This window comes from Microcebus murinus, chromosome 14, assembly GCF_040939455.1.
Source record: "Microcebus murinus isolate Inina chromosome 14, M.murinus_Inina_mat1.0, whole genome shotgun sequence".
Lineage (NCBI taxonomy): Eukaryota > Metazoa > Chordata > Mammalia > Primates > Cheirogaleidae > Microcebus > Microcebus murinus.
Genome location: NC_134117.1, coordinates 972,826 through 988,875, shown reverse-complemented (window position 1 = coordinate 988,875; position 16,050 = coordinate 972,826). Strand labels below are relative to the sequence as shown.

Below are 16,050 nucleotides of genomic sequence, written 5' to 3'. Positions count from 1 at the left end.
CTGCCACCTGCCACCTGCCCTGGACGTGCACCACCTGTGTCTCAGAAGACACCCCAGCACGGCAAGAGGCAAGTCCCCTCCTCATGGTTCTGCGAGAACGGAGGCTCGTGGGACAGACCCACAGGTGCCAGGCTCCCGTCACAACAGAGCCCTCGTGGCGGCGGTCCCTGCAGGCTCGAGGTGCGAAACCCTCCGAGCGGCAAGCTGTCAGTGTCAACTAGCAAGGTGGCACCGCGCAGACACTGCTAAGCCGGCGCTAATTGCTTGCAGCGAGGATCAGTGTGACAGAGCAGTGAGGAGCGTGAGACCAGCCGAGGGTCCCCTGTGGCTGAGGAACGTCCGTCAGAATCGAGGGAGAAGATCTCCAAGGCGGAGCCGGGAGTTACGGCACAAAACCGCGGGCTACAGCGCCAGCAACCCTTCTCCCGTGCAAGCCGTGGAGAGACCGCCCCAGGACAGGTGGCCAAGGACACTCCTGGGGCCTCGACACCCTCTGGTCCCGGTCGTTGAGGAGCAGGGGCCCGGGCTTGGGGGCCTGGAGGAAGTGGCAGTTCTGGGGAGCGCGGTTCAGCCGGTGCTGGTGCAGGAAACCCCTTCCCTCCTGAGGCAAGCAAGCGTGTGCCGGGAAGGGTTTATGAGGAATGTCTTCTGGCTTAACATTTTTCTTCGAAGACGACCATGGCTAAGCCTGGGCGCACGGCAACCACCGAGTCCCAGAATTTCTCCGCGGGAGGCGTCTCCCCAGGCGCAGATGCGGCTGCTCCAAATCCCGGATCCCCGAATCCCGTTTCTATCACGTGTCGCCGAGGTTCCTCCCGCCATCCTGGAGGGACCCTGCAGGGTTCTCTGGACGTCTCACCCCACCTCCCGCCGGGGACAGACGCTGGCCGTGGACCCCGCCCCTGGCTGCGGGGCTTCTCCTTTGGACCAGAGAGCCAGTGGGTGCCCAGGGATCCATGGCCAGCTTGGCTGTGTGCCAGAGGCTCAGGCTGGCCTCGGTTTCCCCTGCGGTTCAGCCCTCCTCCCCCAAGACCTCACCGGGCTGCAGAAGAGGCCGTCCCTGGGGGCTCCCAACCCCCACCCCCGACGCCCTTCTCTGCCAAAGTACACCTGGGCCAGTGCAGAGCACACCTGGGCCAGCATGGAGCACACCTGGGCCGGCGCAGAGCCATCCAGAAACACACAGGCCCCGACTAAGCACCAGAGGCCCCGCCGGCTCCTAAGTGCCGCGGCCATTCCTCTCCCACTTTCCTCCTGCCCCCCGAGATCCCCCCACTGTCCTTCTGAAGGTCCCAAGAAGCTGCGTCCGTGGCCCGCCCTGCCCAGGCGCCCTCTCTCCCCGGTGAGTGCGGTTCTAATGGGACGAGGGCAGAGGAGCAGGGGAGGCCGGGGAGGGCACAGGCTGAGGCTCCAGTTGTCCCCATGAAGCCTCACGAGGCCACGGAAAGTGGCCACCAACCTCTCGTGCAGAAACTGGCATCCCACGAAGGGGCCACAGCGGCGGCTGTGAGCATGAGGTGCTGGTGGCCCCACAGCCTGATGTCAGCTGAGGCTCTTACACATGTGGTGACCGTGCAGTGGGGGATTTATCCCGAGATGCCGGGAGCCCACGGCACCCTACGGCTGCCACACTCGGGTCCCGCAGAGCTGGTGCAGCTCAAAGATCCACGAGGGGCGGGAGCCGCAGCCCCAGGCAGCACCCAGCATGCACACATGGTGTGCCCCGACACAGGACTCCTGCAGAGATCACGCCTGCAGGCGTGGCCGGCCAGGCAGGTGCACCCACCCAGGCCACCAGCCCCGTCCCTGCGCCCACACTCACTCTGGCCTCCCTCCCCCACTGTAATCGGCAGAGGTGTCACGCTCAGCCGTGCGGGAACGCACTGGATGTGGCCACCGCAGCAAGGGCTCTCAAGCCTCAGCTCTGTCCTCGGTCGCATCTCTGGACTCGGAGGACAGAGGCGGAGTGTCTTCACAGTCCCCGCGTCTGTGACGATGTCATTCTCCGGTCGTCACACGCAAACAGTGACTTTGAAGAGGCTCGGAATCCTTGGCTTTTATCCCCCACGCAGAAGCCTGGAGATGCTGAGATCCTGTGGCCACGCTGGGTCCCCTCCCTCCGGGGCGTGGGGCGGGTCGCCTCCTCTTCCCTCCGGGGTGTGGGGTGCATCGCCTCTTCTTCCCTCCGGGGTGTGGGGCAGGTCGCCTCCTCTTCCCTCCGGGGTGTGGGGTGCATCGCCTCCTCTTCCCTCTGGGGCCCCTCTTCCCTCCAGGGTGTGGGGTGCATTGCCTCTTCTTCCCTCCGGGGTGTGGGGTGGGTCGCCTCCTCTTCCCTCCGGGGTGTGGGGTGCATCGTCTCCTCTTCCCTCCGGGGTGTGGGGTGCATCGCCTCCTCTTCCCTCCGGGGTGCGGGGTGCATCACCTCCTCTTCCCTCCGGGGTGTGGGGTGCATCGCCTCCTCTTCCCTCCGGGGTGTGGGGTGCATCGCCTCCTCTTCCCTCCGGGGTGCGGGGTGCATCACCTCCTCTTCCCTCCGGGGTGCGGGGTGCATCACCTCCTCTTCCCTCCAGGGTGTGGCGGGCACAGCAGGGTGGTGGCGGGCACAGCAGGGCGGCCCCGTGGGGAGAGGCCGGGCTGAGCAGGAGCCGGTGCTGCTGGAACTGCACGGCCCAGGGAAGGCTGGCACCGGGCAGCGGCTGCTGGGCACCGTCGATGCTGTCTTGCTTCAGCCACGCGCCCAGACGGGACAGCAACCGAGTGAGTGGGCACAGAGCCCCACACTGACACCCAGGCAGGGCCCGCGGGCAGAGTCCAGGACCCGGCATCCGGACGTCCAGGAGCAGGCTGGGCAGTGATGGTGAGGCCCCACTCACGCTCGTGTAAATGTCAGCGGTGGCCCCAGCACACGTGGCCTCTACTCCACCGGCCACACCGGGCGGACCAGGCTGCCCTCACGCGGAGCCCCACGGTGGTGGCCTGGGATCTGCAACCCTGAACCAGCGACCAGGTGACATCCTGGAGCCCAGACAACCCCGAGCTCCTGGTGGCCGAGGCCACTCTGCAGCGTTTCCGAGGAAGGCGGCAGTGCAGGACCAGCGTCTCCCGCGTGGACCTGGCAGGCCACAGGCTCAGCCGCAGCCGCACTCCTGGCGGGGTGGCGGCACACCAGCCACTGAGAAGTTGCCATGGCAACTGCTAAGCGCTGTCTCCTCGCTCAGTGGCAGCCGAGGAAGGTGGCAGTAGGTGGGTGTCACACCGTAGGTGGGGAGGGCTGGGGGGTCCTGGCCGGACAGCGTCTCCCTCCTCTCCCCCGCTGGGTCCCTCTGAACACCTGGGGTCACAGTGAGGACAACAGGGTCCTCGAGGTGGCTGGGGTCTGTGACAACGGCACTTGTTACCCCAATTACCTTAGTTCTTTCCCTGAAACTGGGAAATGCAGGGCTTGTGGCATTGGTCCCAGGGCCAGACCTCGCTTTCCTTCCTGCCCACGTACCCCGGGCCAGCCCCCACGAGAGCCCCGCACCCCGGCTGGACCCACAATGGGGTAGGGGTCCCCAGGCCCCACAGCTGGAGGGGACCCCCCCTCCCCTGGGCTGGGTGGGCAGCGGCAGAGCGGCCACACCCTGTGTGAGCCCCGGGCCAACCTCTGCTCGGGCACAGAGAGGGACAGCCCGTGCCGTGGGGCGCAGGGCAGTACCGGGGAATCAGCAAGAAGGAGAAGGGAGGAACTCCCAGAGTCGGGCCAGATCGGAGGGGCGGGGTGCCGCACAGAGCCTGGGCTTACAGCTCGGACGGCCAGCTGTGCCCACTGCCCCAGAGCCAGTCAGGCCCTGAAATGTCCATCCGGAGCAGAGGCTCTCAGATCCCCAAAGTGACACCCACCCTAGGGCTTCCCAGGAGCTGTGCCTGCAGACGCCTCCACATTGGCATCCTGGGGCTCCCCAGGGCCTCCTGGCTGGACGCCCACCTTTCCAAGGATCTACAAGACCCCCGATAGCTCGTGGAGACCCAGCTCTGCCCTACAGACAGCTTTGGCAGGGAGACTGTCTTCCAGCTCAGAGCACACTTAGCAGGTCACTCGAGGAACAAATCTCTCCTGGAAGGCCCAAAGACCCCCGTGAAGCCCAGAGGGGGCCTGGCCGTCATTCCATGAGGATCCCCGCGGGCTGGCAAACCAGGCCTGACCCAGCCCACACCTGCTGCCCCAGGCTGGGAGCGAGACCCTCTCCGGAGCCCCGCCCAGCCCTTCCGGCCGCGGCACAGCCGAGAGGCACCGGGGTCAGGGCGACACGGGGGCGGGACAAGGTCAACAATTTCCAAAGCTGGAGAAAAAGCTGGAAAATAGAGTCCCTCATCCACAGTAACAAATCATCATACACAACAACATGACAATCACAACCGTGAGAACAACGATGATAAACACAACAATGTGAAGAATTAGCTTGGAAACTACAAGACTATTTTGGTGAAAGGTGCTAGACCCTGGTGTGGGCAAGACATCAACCTCGCTCTCAACCCACCTAAAAACACCCCACCCAGGAGACGTCAAACTGGGCTTTGTAACCGGCGGGGACCCCACCTCACCCCACCCGCCGGGTGGCTGCTATTGGGGAAAAATGAAACAGAGCAGAACCCACAAGTGTCTGAGGGTGTGGAGGGGCCGGAGCCCCGAGCTCCGCTGGCGGGAATGAGAGCAGAGCAGTTGCCACGGAAACGGTCACTGGCTCCCCGAAAAGCCAAATAGAGAATCACCGACCGATCGATCCGCATCTGGCTCTGGTGGCAGAGCCGAAAGCAGGGGCTCCGAGCCTCTGCACACCGCGTTCGTGGCAGGGTTTTGTGCAGCAGCTAGCACACGGACGGCAAACGGTAAACACAGCGTCACGCGTGGACAACGGAACGCTGCTCTGCAGGAATTCTGACACGTGCTGCAACCCGGGGGAACCCCGAGGACACCCTGCTGCGTGAGGTGAGCAAACGACAAGTACGCAGGATTCCACCAAAACAGGCGCCAGGGGCTGACCCGTCCCTTCTCGGCCCTTCCCCAATGCGCGATGGAGGCGGGAGCTGGGAGGGAGCAGGACCCAGGGGTGGGGACCTCGACAACGGGTCAATGCCGGCGGCTCTCTCGCCCCCCTCCCGCCACACCAGCACGCAGCCAGAACACGCTGTCTGCACCAGGAAGAGGCCGCCAGACACCAACGCCGCCTGGTCGGGGCCTCCCGGCCCACGGAACCGTAAGAAGCGTGTTTGCTGTCGAAGCCGCCCACCTGCAGGACTGCGTTACCTTTGCACTTGGACCTGAACAGACCGAGACAACGAGGTGCTAGGATCCTCAGATCCGCAGAGACAGGAGGAAGAATGGGGGCTGTCACGGGCCGGGGGAGGGGAGTCAGGAGCTTGTGTACCAGGGATCATTTCAGTCTTGCAGGATGAGGAAGTTCTAGAGAGATGGTGCATCAATGTGAATGCACTGAATGCCACAGAACCGCACACTGGAAAGTAGGTAAGACGGTCTGTTTTGTTGCGTGCAATTCAGCACGATATTTTAAAAGCTGAAAACGAGAGACAAAAGCCAAAGACCAGATACAAAGAGCTCGCACACTCGCTTCCCAAAGGGCGGAGCAGCTGCAGGTCAGAGGCCCTTTGCCAGAACACAGACACAGCAGTGACGGCTCGGCGTCCTAGAGCTGGAGCTCGGTGCAGCGGGCCCATGGTCACCCGTTCTGCGGGGAAGCAGGACAGCTCCGGCCCCCTCGGATCCCTGCCCCTCCACGGGGGTCACGCCCTGGCCACCACAGCCGCCAGAGGGACCCCAGGGCGTCTGCGACAGGCCTCACCCCTAAGCCCCCCAGCACCCACCCAGCCACAGCGGCCCACAGACCCCTGGGCCACATTAGGGGCAGAAAGGAGCCCTCCAACTGTGCCACCAACTAGCATCTGAAAGTGAGACCTTCCTCTGTCGCCCCCACTCTGCAGGGCCCATTTCCCGGCCTTTCAGAGCCAAGAACCGGTCAAGGTGGTGGAACCCTGGGGCTCTCCCGAGCCACCCGGCTCTGCGTGGGGAGAACAGGTGATGGTAGTGGGGGAGGGGGACACCAGGGCCGTTGGGGAACAGGGCCTGGCTGACCCCGAACGAACCCCACAGCCCGGCTCCCAGCAGCCCCCTGGGGCCTGACTTCTGAGCCTGGGGTCCCCCATCTGAGCAACCCCTCCTGACCCTGCTCACGGTGGCTGTCCTCCACTGCCAGTGGGGACAGTCCCCAACCCATCCTGCTGCTCCTTGTGCACCCCCCGTGGCCCTGGGCGACAGAACTTAGGCTCAGCTGGGAGGACAGGTGGGCGGCGGCCGTCCCCACCGGCCTCTGACAAAGTCCACCCCTCCAGCCAGCACCGCTGAGGCCGACCATTTTCACAGCCGACAACACACGCCGCCCATCATCGGCAAGCCCAACATATGGGGATGTTGAAAATACTCGCTCCTCGGTGCAAGGAGCTTTTTTGCAATTTTTGCCAAGAGCTGCGACCTCTGCAGGCCTCAGGTCACCCAGCGGGGCCACCGTGTGTGACACGGCGAGAGCAGGTGACGGACCCACTCACGCATGTGCCCTGCGTCTCGCGCCTGGAGGCAGAGCGGCCCGCTAGACAGGGACGGCACACGCAGACGCCGCGCGGCCAGGCCCCCCGGACCGCTGAGCAGGCGCCGTCGCGAGGAAGTGACCCATCTCCAGGGCCCGTCCCAGAGGCTCTCTGAATCGTCACCACCCGCGGTCCCCGCATAGCGCACGGGGCGGTTGGAAGGGAGGACGCCGGAGCGGGAGGCTGGCCCAGCGGGCCGGTGTGGAGGACAGGAGGGGCGGGGACCGGCTGAGGACCTGTCACCCGCACACCCTCTGGGCCAGCTGCTATCTTGGCCTCCAAGTGTCACGGCGGCTCCTGGGTGCCATGGCGTCGGCAGCACCGTGGCCCGGGCTGGTGCCCAGCACCCGCCGGCTCCCCGGGAGGAGCGTCCACACCTCGCTGGCGTACCTGCAGCCTGCTGCCCAGGTGAAGTTGCAGGCTGAGGGACGGCCCGTCCAACGCCACCGTCCCGCCCCGGCCGTGTGCTGGGCCTACCCCGCCCCGGGCGCCGCCTTACCTTGCCGAAGCTGCCCTTGCCGATGGCGCGCAGGATCTGGAAGTGGTCAAAGTTCACTGCGGAGTGAAACAGAGGACACAGGTCAGGTGGCAGGAAGGGGTCGCACGAGCCCCAACCCGGAGCAGCTCCCCACCCGGCACCCCCCACAGCCCGCCCAGGGGCCCCTCGACCCGGAGCAGGGCCAGTCGGGGGGCTCTAGGCTGAGCCCGGCAGAGACATGGGCCCGGGGCTGGGCCGCACGCTCTTCTCAGTACCTTTGGGGGGGGCAGACACCGGCTGACAGAAGGGACAGGACACGAACTGGCCACACTGAGTGCCAGGCTGAGCGCGACTCCTGCCCCCCCAAACAACCCCCCCCCAAAGTTGCCTCCACCCGGGTGGGGTGGCTCACGCCTGTCATCCTAGCACTCTGGGAGGCCAAGGCGGGAGGATCGCTCAAGGTCAGGAGTTCGAAACCAGCCTGAGCAAGACCAAGACCCCCGTCCCTACTAAAAATAGAAAGAAAATTAACTGGACAACTAAAAATATATAGAAAAAAAATTAGCTGGGCATGGTGGCACATGCCTGTAGTCCCAGCTACTTGGGAGGCTGAGGCAGGAGGATCACTTGAGCCCAGGAGTCTGAGATTGCTGTCAGCTAGGCTGACGCCACGGCACTCTAGCCCGGGCAACAGAGTGAGACTGTCTCAAAAAAAAAAAGCAAGCTGCCTCCAACCAGGGGAGACCCCAGTGGGCGGGCCCGGGGTCCCAGCGAGCTGCGCACACAGGAGCCACATCCTGGGCCCAGCCGCTGCCTCTGGAGCAGCCCCCTGCACCTGTCTGCCAGGATTCACTGCACACACCTGGGGCCCGGGAACAGCCCCAAGATCAACGACGGGATGAGGCTCAGAACGGTGGTGCATCTGCGACCCGGCGTGGCCCGGGGGCGCCCGCCCCAGGCACAGGGTGACCCAAGGCCTGAGAAACGTTGTCTCTGAACCACGACGGCTTTTCCCATTGTCACAGCCCTCGTGGGATGCGTACCAGCCACTGCCCGGGGGGGTGACCAGGCCAGTCACGGACGACACTGTGGCCAACACAGGGCGCCGGCGAGGACCCCAGCCCCGGGCCGGCGGCCACCTGCAGCCTCCTCGCCCGGGAAAGCCCCGCTCGGAGACCACACCCTCGAGGTGGAGGCTGCCAGGAGCACCTGCTGCTGTAGGGCATCACCCCTGACCCCGCCAGACACCGTGTTTCCCCAAAAACAAGACAGGGTCTTATGTTTATGTTTCCCTAAGGCTTATTTTCAGGGGGTGTGTTATTTTCCCCGAAAAGCCTCAGCTTGCAGCGCGCACAGGATGGCCGGGACCCGACAGGGGGAGCCGACCTTGTTGGTGGGGCTGCCCGCACCTTCCCGGTCACCTCTGGGACAGCAGCTGTCACGACGGGGCAGACGAGAAGGGCTGCTCGTCTTCTTTCCCGCTCCGACACGAAATGCACGGGTTGTGCAGATGCGCTGCGCAGCCACACCTGTCACTAGCGCTTATTTTCGGGGTGGGGCTTCTATGGCGCAGATGCTTACAAATCCTGCCAGGGCTTATTGCATGGGTAGGTCTCATTTTCGGGGAAACACGGTACTGAAGGACAGTGGTGGTTCCCCAACCCGCCGCGTGTGATGGGCAAAGCTGGGCAGAAGGGGAGGAGATCGAGAGAGAGGGCAGAACGTGGTGGGGGAGGTGGGCACGAGACGCTGACCAGCAGCGAGACCCCAGCACGGCTTGCTCCTCCTCCAGCCCGAGCCCTCCCCTCCGCGTGGGGCTGGACGTGGAAGACCAGCACGTTCCCTGGGCCCAGCCGGCACGGCCCGGTGGTGCCGCTGCTGTGGACAGGGGCGAGGGGAGCAGGACGGGGCGGGGCGGACACTGCCAGGGTCTCTGGCCTGGCCTGCTGACTCACGCCCTCGCCGGTCCATGCTAGTGTTGACTGGCCGCCTCGGCACATGAGGCTTGGTCTGGAAAGCCCCAGTTCCCATCAGAGGTGGCATGGGGGGGTGGGGCCGGCTCAGTGCCAACTTGGGGGTCCGAGGGGCCTGCAGTGTGGAGGGACAGGAGGGGCGGGGTGGGCCAGCTCAGTGCCGACCTGGGGGGCCGAGGGGCCTACAGTGTGGAGGGACAGGAGGGGCGGGGTGGGCCAGCTCAGTGCCGACCTAGGGGGCTGAGGGGCCTGCAGTGTGGAGGGACAGGAGGGGGTGGGGTGGGCCAGCTCAGTGCTGACCTGGGGGGCCGAGGGGCCTGCAGTGTGGAGGGACAGGAGGGGCGGGGTGGGCCAATCAGTGCCGACCTGGGGGGCCGAGGGGCCTACAGTGTGGAGGGACAGGAGGGGCGGGGTGGGCCAGCTCAGTGCCGACCTAGGGGGCTGAGGGGCCTGCAGTGTGGAGGGACAGGAGGGGGTGGGGTGGGCCAGCTCAGTGCTGACCTGGGGGGCCGAGGGGCCTGCAGTGTGGAGGGACAGGAGGGGCGGGGTGGGCCAGCTCAGTGCTGACCTGGGGGGCCGAGGGGCCTGCAGTGTGGAGGGACAGGAGGGGGTGGGGTGGGCCAGCTCAGTGCTGACCTGGGGGGCTGAGGGGCCTGCAGTGTGGAGGGACAGGAGGGGCGGGGTGGGCCAGCTCAGTGCCGACCTAGGGGGCTGAGGGGCCTGCAGTGTGGAGGGAGAGGAGGGGGTGGGGTGGGCCAGCTCAGTGCCGACCTGGGGGGCTGAGGGGCCTGCAGTGTGGAGGGACAGGAGGGGGTGGGGTGAGCCAGCTCAGTGCTGACCTGGGGGGCTGGGGGGGCTGAGGGGCCTGCAGTGTGGAGGGACAGGAGGGGGTGGGGTGAGCCAGCTCAGTGCTAACCTGGGGGGCTGAGGGGCCTGCAGTGTGGACAGAGATGAGGGGGTGGGCTGGGCCAGCTCAGTGCCAACTTGGGGTACGGAGGGGCCTGCAGTGTGGATGGAGAGGAGGGCAGGGCCTGGCTGCTTGCCAGCTTGGGGACGTGGGCTCTGCCAGGCAGCCCAGGCTGGGCGACCCTCCGACCGCCCAGGGTCCACCCAGGGCTGCGCTGCGCGGAAGCCCCGTCCTCCTTCCTGGGGCTCCGGTCAGAGGCAGAAGAGCCTGGCGGGCACAGGAGCTGATGGTCAGCGCGGCCTCCGCCACGCCCACAGAGCCGAGGACCAAGGCCGGTGTCCCTGCCCGCCCCCAAAACGGCCCCATTGAGTCGGCCGTGCCGGCCCCTCCCCCCAGCGGGTGGCTGCCTGGGGTCCGGCCCGGCACCGCCCTGGGGGACAGCAGCAGGCGTCATCCCGTCCGTGGGCAGCTTGCTGTTGTGCCCTGTGGCCCCCAAGCAACCGACACCGCACAGAGCCCCCCACCTCGGACCCCCTGGGCCGTGGCCGGCAAGGACCCCTCCAGGACCTCAGACCCTCAGAGGGTCAGGGCAGGTCCCCAGCTTCAGCCCTTCTGGGAGGAGAAAAGGACGGAAACAAAGTGCATTAGCAGCACGGGCCTCACCCCTGCTCGTGCACCTGCAGACCCGGGAGACACCTGCCCAGGACCTGCACCAGGTGTGCCGCTGGCTGGGGTGGTCCTCAGCCTCCTGTGGCTCTGAGCAAACCATCCCCTTCCTGGGACCAGGCGAGAGGCGGCCACACCGCAGCGGGCAGCACCGCGATGGCCTCGGGCAGGAAGACACAGGCTGACGGGGACCCAGCAGTGCAGTCCTCTGGGCAGGGCGCGCATTGCACCGGGAACCAGGAGGAGCCGCCAGCAGACCGTCCCGGGGGCACAGAGACCCCTGCGCAGGGGAACTGCTGGCCCAGAACCCCCTGGTGAGCCTCGGGACCCCCCCCCGGGACTAAATAGAAACCCCCCCCTCGTCCAGAGAGACCCACGGTCCCGCCTGCCCCCACTTGTCGGGTCACTGTGTATACTCAGGAGGGAGATGCGGGGGGACTGGGGGACTCGGGGGCGGGGAGGGGACATCCGTGGGGCGCCCGCCTCGCCGTGTGTGGGTGGACCGGGTGCACCTGCTGGCAGCAACACAGAGCATGGGGAGGGGAGGGAAGGGGGCACAGCAGGTGGGGGGCACAGTGGTGGTGCCACGCCTCGGTCCCCAGCAAGACACGCGGAAGCCAAACTCCACTCTTCGGTCACCACGGAATCCAAGGAAAAAGCACTGACAGGACAGCCCTGCTAACGGGCTGCCGAGAAAACAAGCTTCCAACCGGCCGCTCGGAGCAGCAAGGCTCCGTCCCTGGGTTAGCAGCACGAGCCTCTCTCCTGCAGAGACGCCCCTGGCGGTCAGACAGAGAGCCCACACCCGCCGGCCGCCACTTCTCGGAGGGAGGGGCCTCCGGGAGCGGGGCAGGTGCACAGTCCGACCGGCTGTCAGCCCGGAGCCACCACCCACGGACGATGGGTTCCGAGTCTGTCCAGACAGCGCTGAGGGTCCTGGGCAGACAGCGAGGCGCGAGCTCCCCACCTCTGCAGCAGAGACGGCGCCATGCTTCCCGCCACCGAGGAACGTGCGAGACCAGCCCGCTACCTGCCCGCCGGTGAAGGACAGAGGAGGACAAACTAATTGGGCTGTGACCGTACAACCTCCCCGCCCCCAGTCCGCCCTGACGAGGTCAGAGTTCGGCCGCGGGGCCGGCGCCTGTCTTCGCTCCCGGCGCTGCGCCGTCTCTCCGGAGAGTGAGATAAACTTGGTGCTTCTTCTGGCCCCAAACTCCCAGAGTCCCATCTCGCCCGCGTGCAGACTTCATGCCCTGACACACATCGGGGAGTACCTGAGCCCTTCTCCCATGAGACCGAGACGAGGGCCCGCCCTCCACGAGCACCCGGCCGGGACCCGCGTCTGCGCTGGCGCCCTGGCGTGGGAGGAAAGCTTCCAACCCGCAGCCGTCTCCGGGGAGCTGAGTCCCAGCGAGATCTCAGGTTAAGGCGCAGCCTTTTCATCAGCCAGGGCTCTTATTAAACCCGACAAGAAGATGCCCCCAAGGAGGACGGCAGAGACAGGCTGGGGAGAGTAAAAATAGACCTGCCGCAGGGCGCCGTGAGTCACTGCCATTGTCGCCAGCCCCACGGTGCCCGCACCCCACGGAGGCGTCCCCCAGGGGCCTGCAGGACAGCTCTGCTCCCGACTCCCGCCCGCCCGACGCCCCAGGAGGCCCGGGAGGTGGGTGCCGCTGGTTCTGGAGAAGCTGCGGGGAAGGAGAGCTGCCCACGGCGCAGCTGGGGCCGCACCCGGGCAGCCCCAGGCCCCAGAGCCCTTTCCCCACCCGGGACGCCCTGCCAGAGCGGGGGTCACTTGGAAGCTGCCACAACGAATCCATGTCTCGAGTTGCTGGGATCCGTGCAGGGCTGGGTACGTCTTGTCATGTGTCCCAGGAGCCCTTTAGAAAAGCCCCCCGAAGAGGGAAACCGTGCCCCGGGGCTCAGACCCCGCACCCTGCTCTGTGCAGCCCCTGGACGTCTGGCCCCTCGTGGGAGCCGGGGGGATCATGCTCATGCTCCTGCCTAGGGGGACACCAGGCCGGGCAGAGGAGCCGGAACCGGCCCGACAGCTCCTTCCTGCAGCGGGCGCCTCCCCGTTCCCTGGGCGCAGTGGCTGCCCCACCCCCACCCTGGTGTGAACAGGACCTGCGCACAGGTGTCACCCCATCACCTGCCCCTTGTGCGCCAGGGTCTGCTGGGGAGCAAAGACTCAACTGGCTGGGAGGGGGCAGCCGCCCTGGCTCGAGGATGAGCCAGAGCTGGGCACTCGGCGCAGCCGGGAGGGAGGGACAGGCCCCTCTCACAGGCGGGAACACTGAGCTGGACGGTCCCGCCACACACACTGGGAAGGAACACAGGGTCCCAGGAGTAGCTGCTCACTGACCCTCTTGCTGGGGCTGGAGCCGTCGTTTGCCCGACTTCTGACCTGGGGCAGGAAGGTCCAAGGCCAAGGAGGGCAGCCGGCTGTGGCCTCTGAGCCCAGACTCCTCCGTCCTAAGGGGCCTTGAAGCCTCAAGGTCAGGCCGGGTCCGAGTGTCACGGGTCTCGGAGGGCCCACCTGGCAGGTGGCGGACCCCGTGGCCGGGAACCTGCAAGGGCCACCCTCCCCGGAGTCCCGGTGTCTGGCTTGGACTCATGAGGCCGCAGGGCAGTTCTCGGCCTCCCTGGGCAGTGCTGGACTTCCCAGGTGGGGGGAGCCTGGGTGGGGGGCTCTGCTGCAGCCAGCACCGTGGCCGCCCAGGACAGCGGAAGGCCAGACGGGGTCTCGCTCCTGGGACACACCTGTGCCCCAGGCCTGATCCCGGGAGCAAGGCCCCCGCCTCGCCTTTCCTACAGAACAGACACCACCGGGATGCGGCGCCAGCCAGGGCAGAGCTGAGGCCTCTGGGGCCCCCAGGTTCCAGAACAATCTTGATCCTCCCGCCCAGGGCCTGGAGTCCTGGCGCCTCCCTCCCCCAAGCCGGACCCACCTCCACTTACAGTAAAAGCTTCCGCCCGTAAAACACGTTCGGCGGCGCGACTTCCCAGACTCCCTGTCCTGGGTCCCGCCCAGCCTAAAACAGTCTGGGCCGAGTTCCGGTGTTGAATGCCTCCGTCCTCAGACGACACGGAGATGCTCATAAATTAGTGATCAGGCGACCGCCGGATCAATGGAGCATCTGCGGCTGCCGAGGCTCAGCCCCTGCCGGGCCCGCGGGCAGGCCGCCGGGGACCACAGGGACGGCCCCATGGCTGCAGGACCTCACGGGGGTTCCCGGCCACGCCCGTCACTGTGGGCAGTGGACCCGGCCAGGCACAGGACAGGAGCGGGGCAGGAGGAAGAAGCAACCCAGGACTAAGAGGGGCCAGGAGGCTTCCCGAAAACAGAGGAGGCGGGGCGTGAGGCTCCCTGAGGGGCCCACGCGGTGGGCGGGTGGAGGGGGAGGCGGGGTCCCGTCTGTGAGCCAGCGACAGGGAGGCCAGGCCTGACACCCCCATGACACACCCAGCCCACGGCCCTCCAGGCCCCGCTGCACACGCCAGCAGGGCCCAGCGCCGTGGCCTGGGCCAGGGGACCCGTCGGGCCCTGCAGACGCCCTCCATACCCGGAAAAATGGGCGCTGGGCTGGGTCGCAGGTGGGGCTGGGGGTCCCTGTGCACCTGTCCCTGGGCTCAGGGCTCCCACCTGCCGCAGGGCGTTCTGCGGAGCCCACGGGAGGGCCACGTCTGCCACGCAGCTGCCCGTGGCTCTAGGGAGGCTGAGGTCCAGCCAGCTCTGCACAAAACTGGGGCCCTGGAGCGGCCAAGGGGCACGGGGCGCCGGCTGCCTCGGGAGTGACTGCAGGAGACGCCACAGTCCCCGAACGTCCTGCGAGGAAAAGGTATGCCGTCGCGGTCACTCTCCCTGCTGCTGCCACGGTGCGGGGGAGGGGCCCAGCTGCGCAGCCCCCCGGGGCTGCCGTGGGGAGCAGCGCCAGGTGCCTCCCCCAGGACGGCTGTCCCACGCTGACCCAGAGAAGGGGCGGTCAGCGGCGGGTGGGGCGGGCCCCAGGGCTGTGCCGTGTCTGCCAGCCCCGGGGGAGCTCAAGTCTCATCATTTTCACTCACATTAGCACCTGCACCGAGTCAAAGACACCTCTCCTACAAGTGTCAACCACAGGCAGAAGACACCTCGCCCAGAAGTGCCAACTGCTCACAGACACTCCTCATGGCTCCCTGCCCCTAAAATGACGGCACGGCCGTGGCCTGGGAGCCCCCTCCAGGGCTGTCTGCCGAGGATGGGGAGCCCACGCTGTCCTTGCAGGGGGCTGGGCAGGGGACAGGGGCTGCCTTCCCCAGGGCTGGACCCCCAGATGGCCCGGACATGGCCTCAGTCCACGTGGACAACGCTGTGTCCAGGCAGTTCCTCGAAAGCAGCCGCTGCTGCTTCTGGACACGTGTGTCCCCACTGCACGTATGAGGGCCTGGCGGGGTGGCCTGTTCCGCAGCAGGAACCTCACGCACGGACCAGGCACACAGCTGGAGTGAGAAAAGGCCATTTCACGGGGAAGGAATTTTATCCCCAGAATGCTAATGGCTGGAAAACATCCACTTCGACTGAAAGCATTCGCTGCACAACATGTGAGCAGGGTCATAGGTCGGGGAGGTGCTTCCTGGGGTGCTGGGCAGAGCCGGGCATGGACATGGCATAGCCAACTCCCCCAGCCGGCACAGGGGCCCTGGATGGGACGGGGAGACCCCAGGGTCGAGGTGCCCCAGGACCTCCACCTAGCGGGGCCCGGGGTGGGGCCAGGTCACAGTGGAGCAAAGCTGCCCAGGTGCCACCTGCTCAGGAAGCCGCGTCCCTCTGAAGCCCCTCCTGGCCCTGCTGGACGTGTGCCTGGTGACAGGACACACTCTCCTTGCCCACAGCCCTTGCAATCCACCGGTTACTGTCCCACACTGCCCCTCCCCACAGAACCCTCCCACTCAGCCCATGGCCTCCTTCCTGCTCTGAGTGGCCGCCACACCTGGCCAGAGCCCCCAGGTCCCCCCTTGGTCTCGGCAGCTCGTGGAACAGCCCGAGTCACAGAAGAGACAGACGGATGTCTCTGGGGACCTGGCACCACAGGTCTGGGGACTAAAGAGACACGGTGGCTCTTTAGCCACGGTGCCAGCACAGAGCTCTTCCTCCAAGGACTATGGCATGTGGGAAATGCCACACACGAACACAGCACGGACTTCCTTCTCACCATCTATGAACACGTGAGGAGACAATGAACATGTACAGACAGCAAAGGGAACACGGCAGAGCCCCCGGGTACCACCACCCAGCCGAGGACAGAGGTGACAGCCCAGAGCACCCGAGACCCCGAACACCCCCTGCCCTGACTCTAGCTTCCCACGGGCTTCCCACAGCTCCCCACAGGCTTCCCAAGGCCTTCTCT

At 66.5% G+C, this 16,050-nt stretch overlaps 1 protein-coding gene across 1 annotated transcript in view; it reads right to left on the bottom strand.

Moving 5' to 3' along the window:
- Window positions 1–16,050, bottom strand: part of STK32C (serine/threonine kinase 32C) — a 61,096-nt gene that overhangs the window by 11,388 nt on the left and 33,658 nt on the right. Inside the window, exon 2 of the mRNA XM_012781445.3 lies at window positions 7,139–7,194. Coding sequence (XP_012636899.2) covers window positions 7,139–7,194 — 56 coding nt within the window. The remainder of the gene's footprint in view (window positions 1–7,138; window positions 7,195–16,050) is intronic.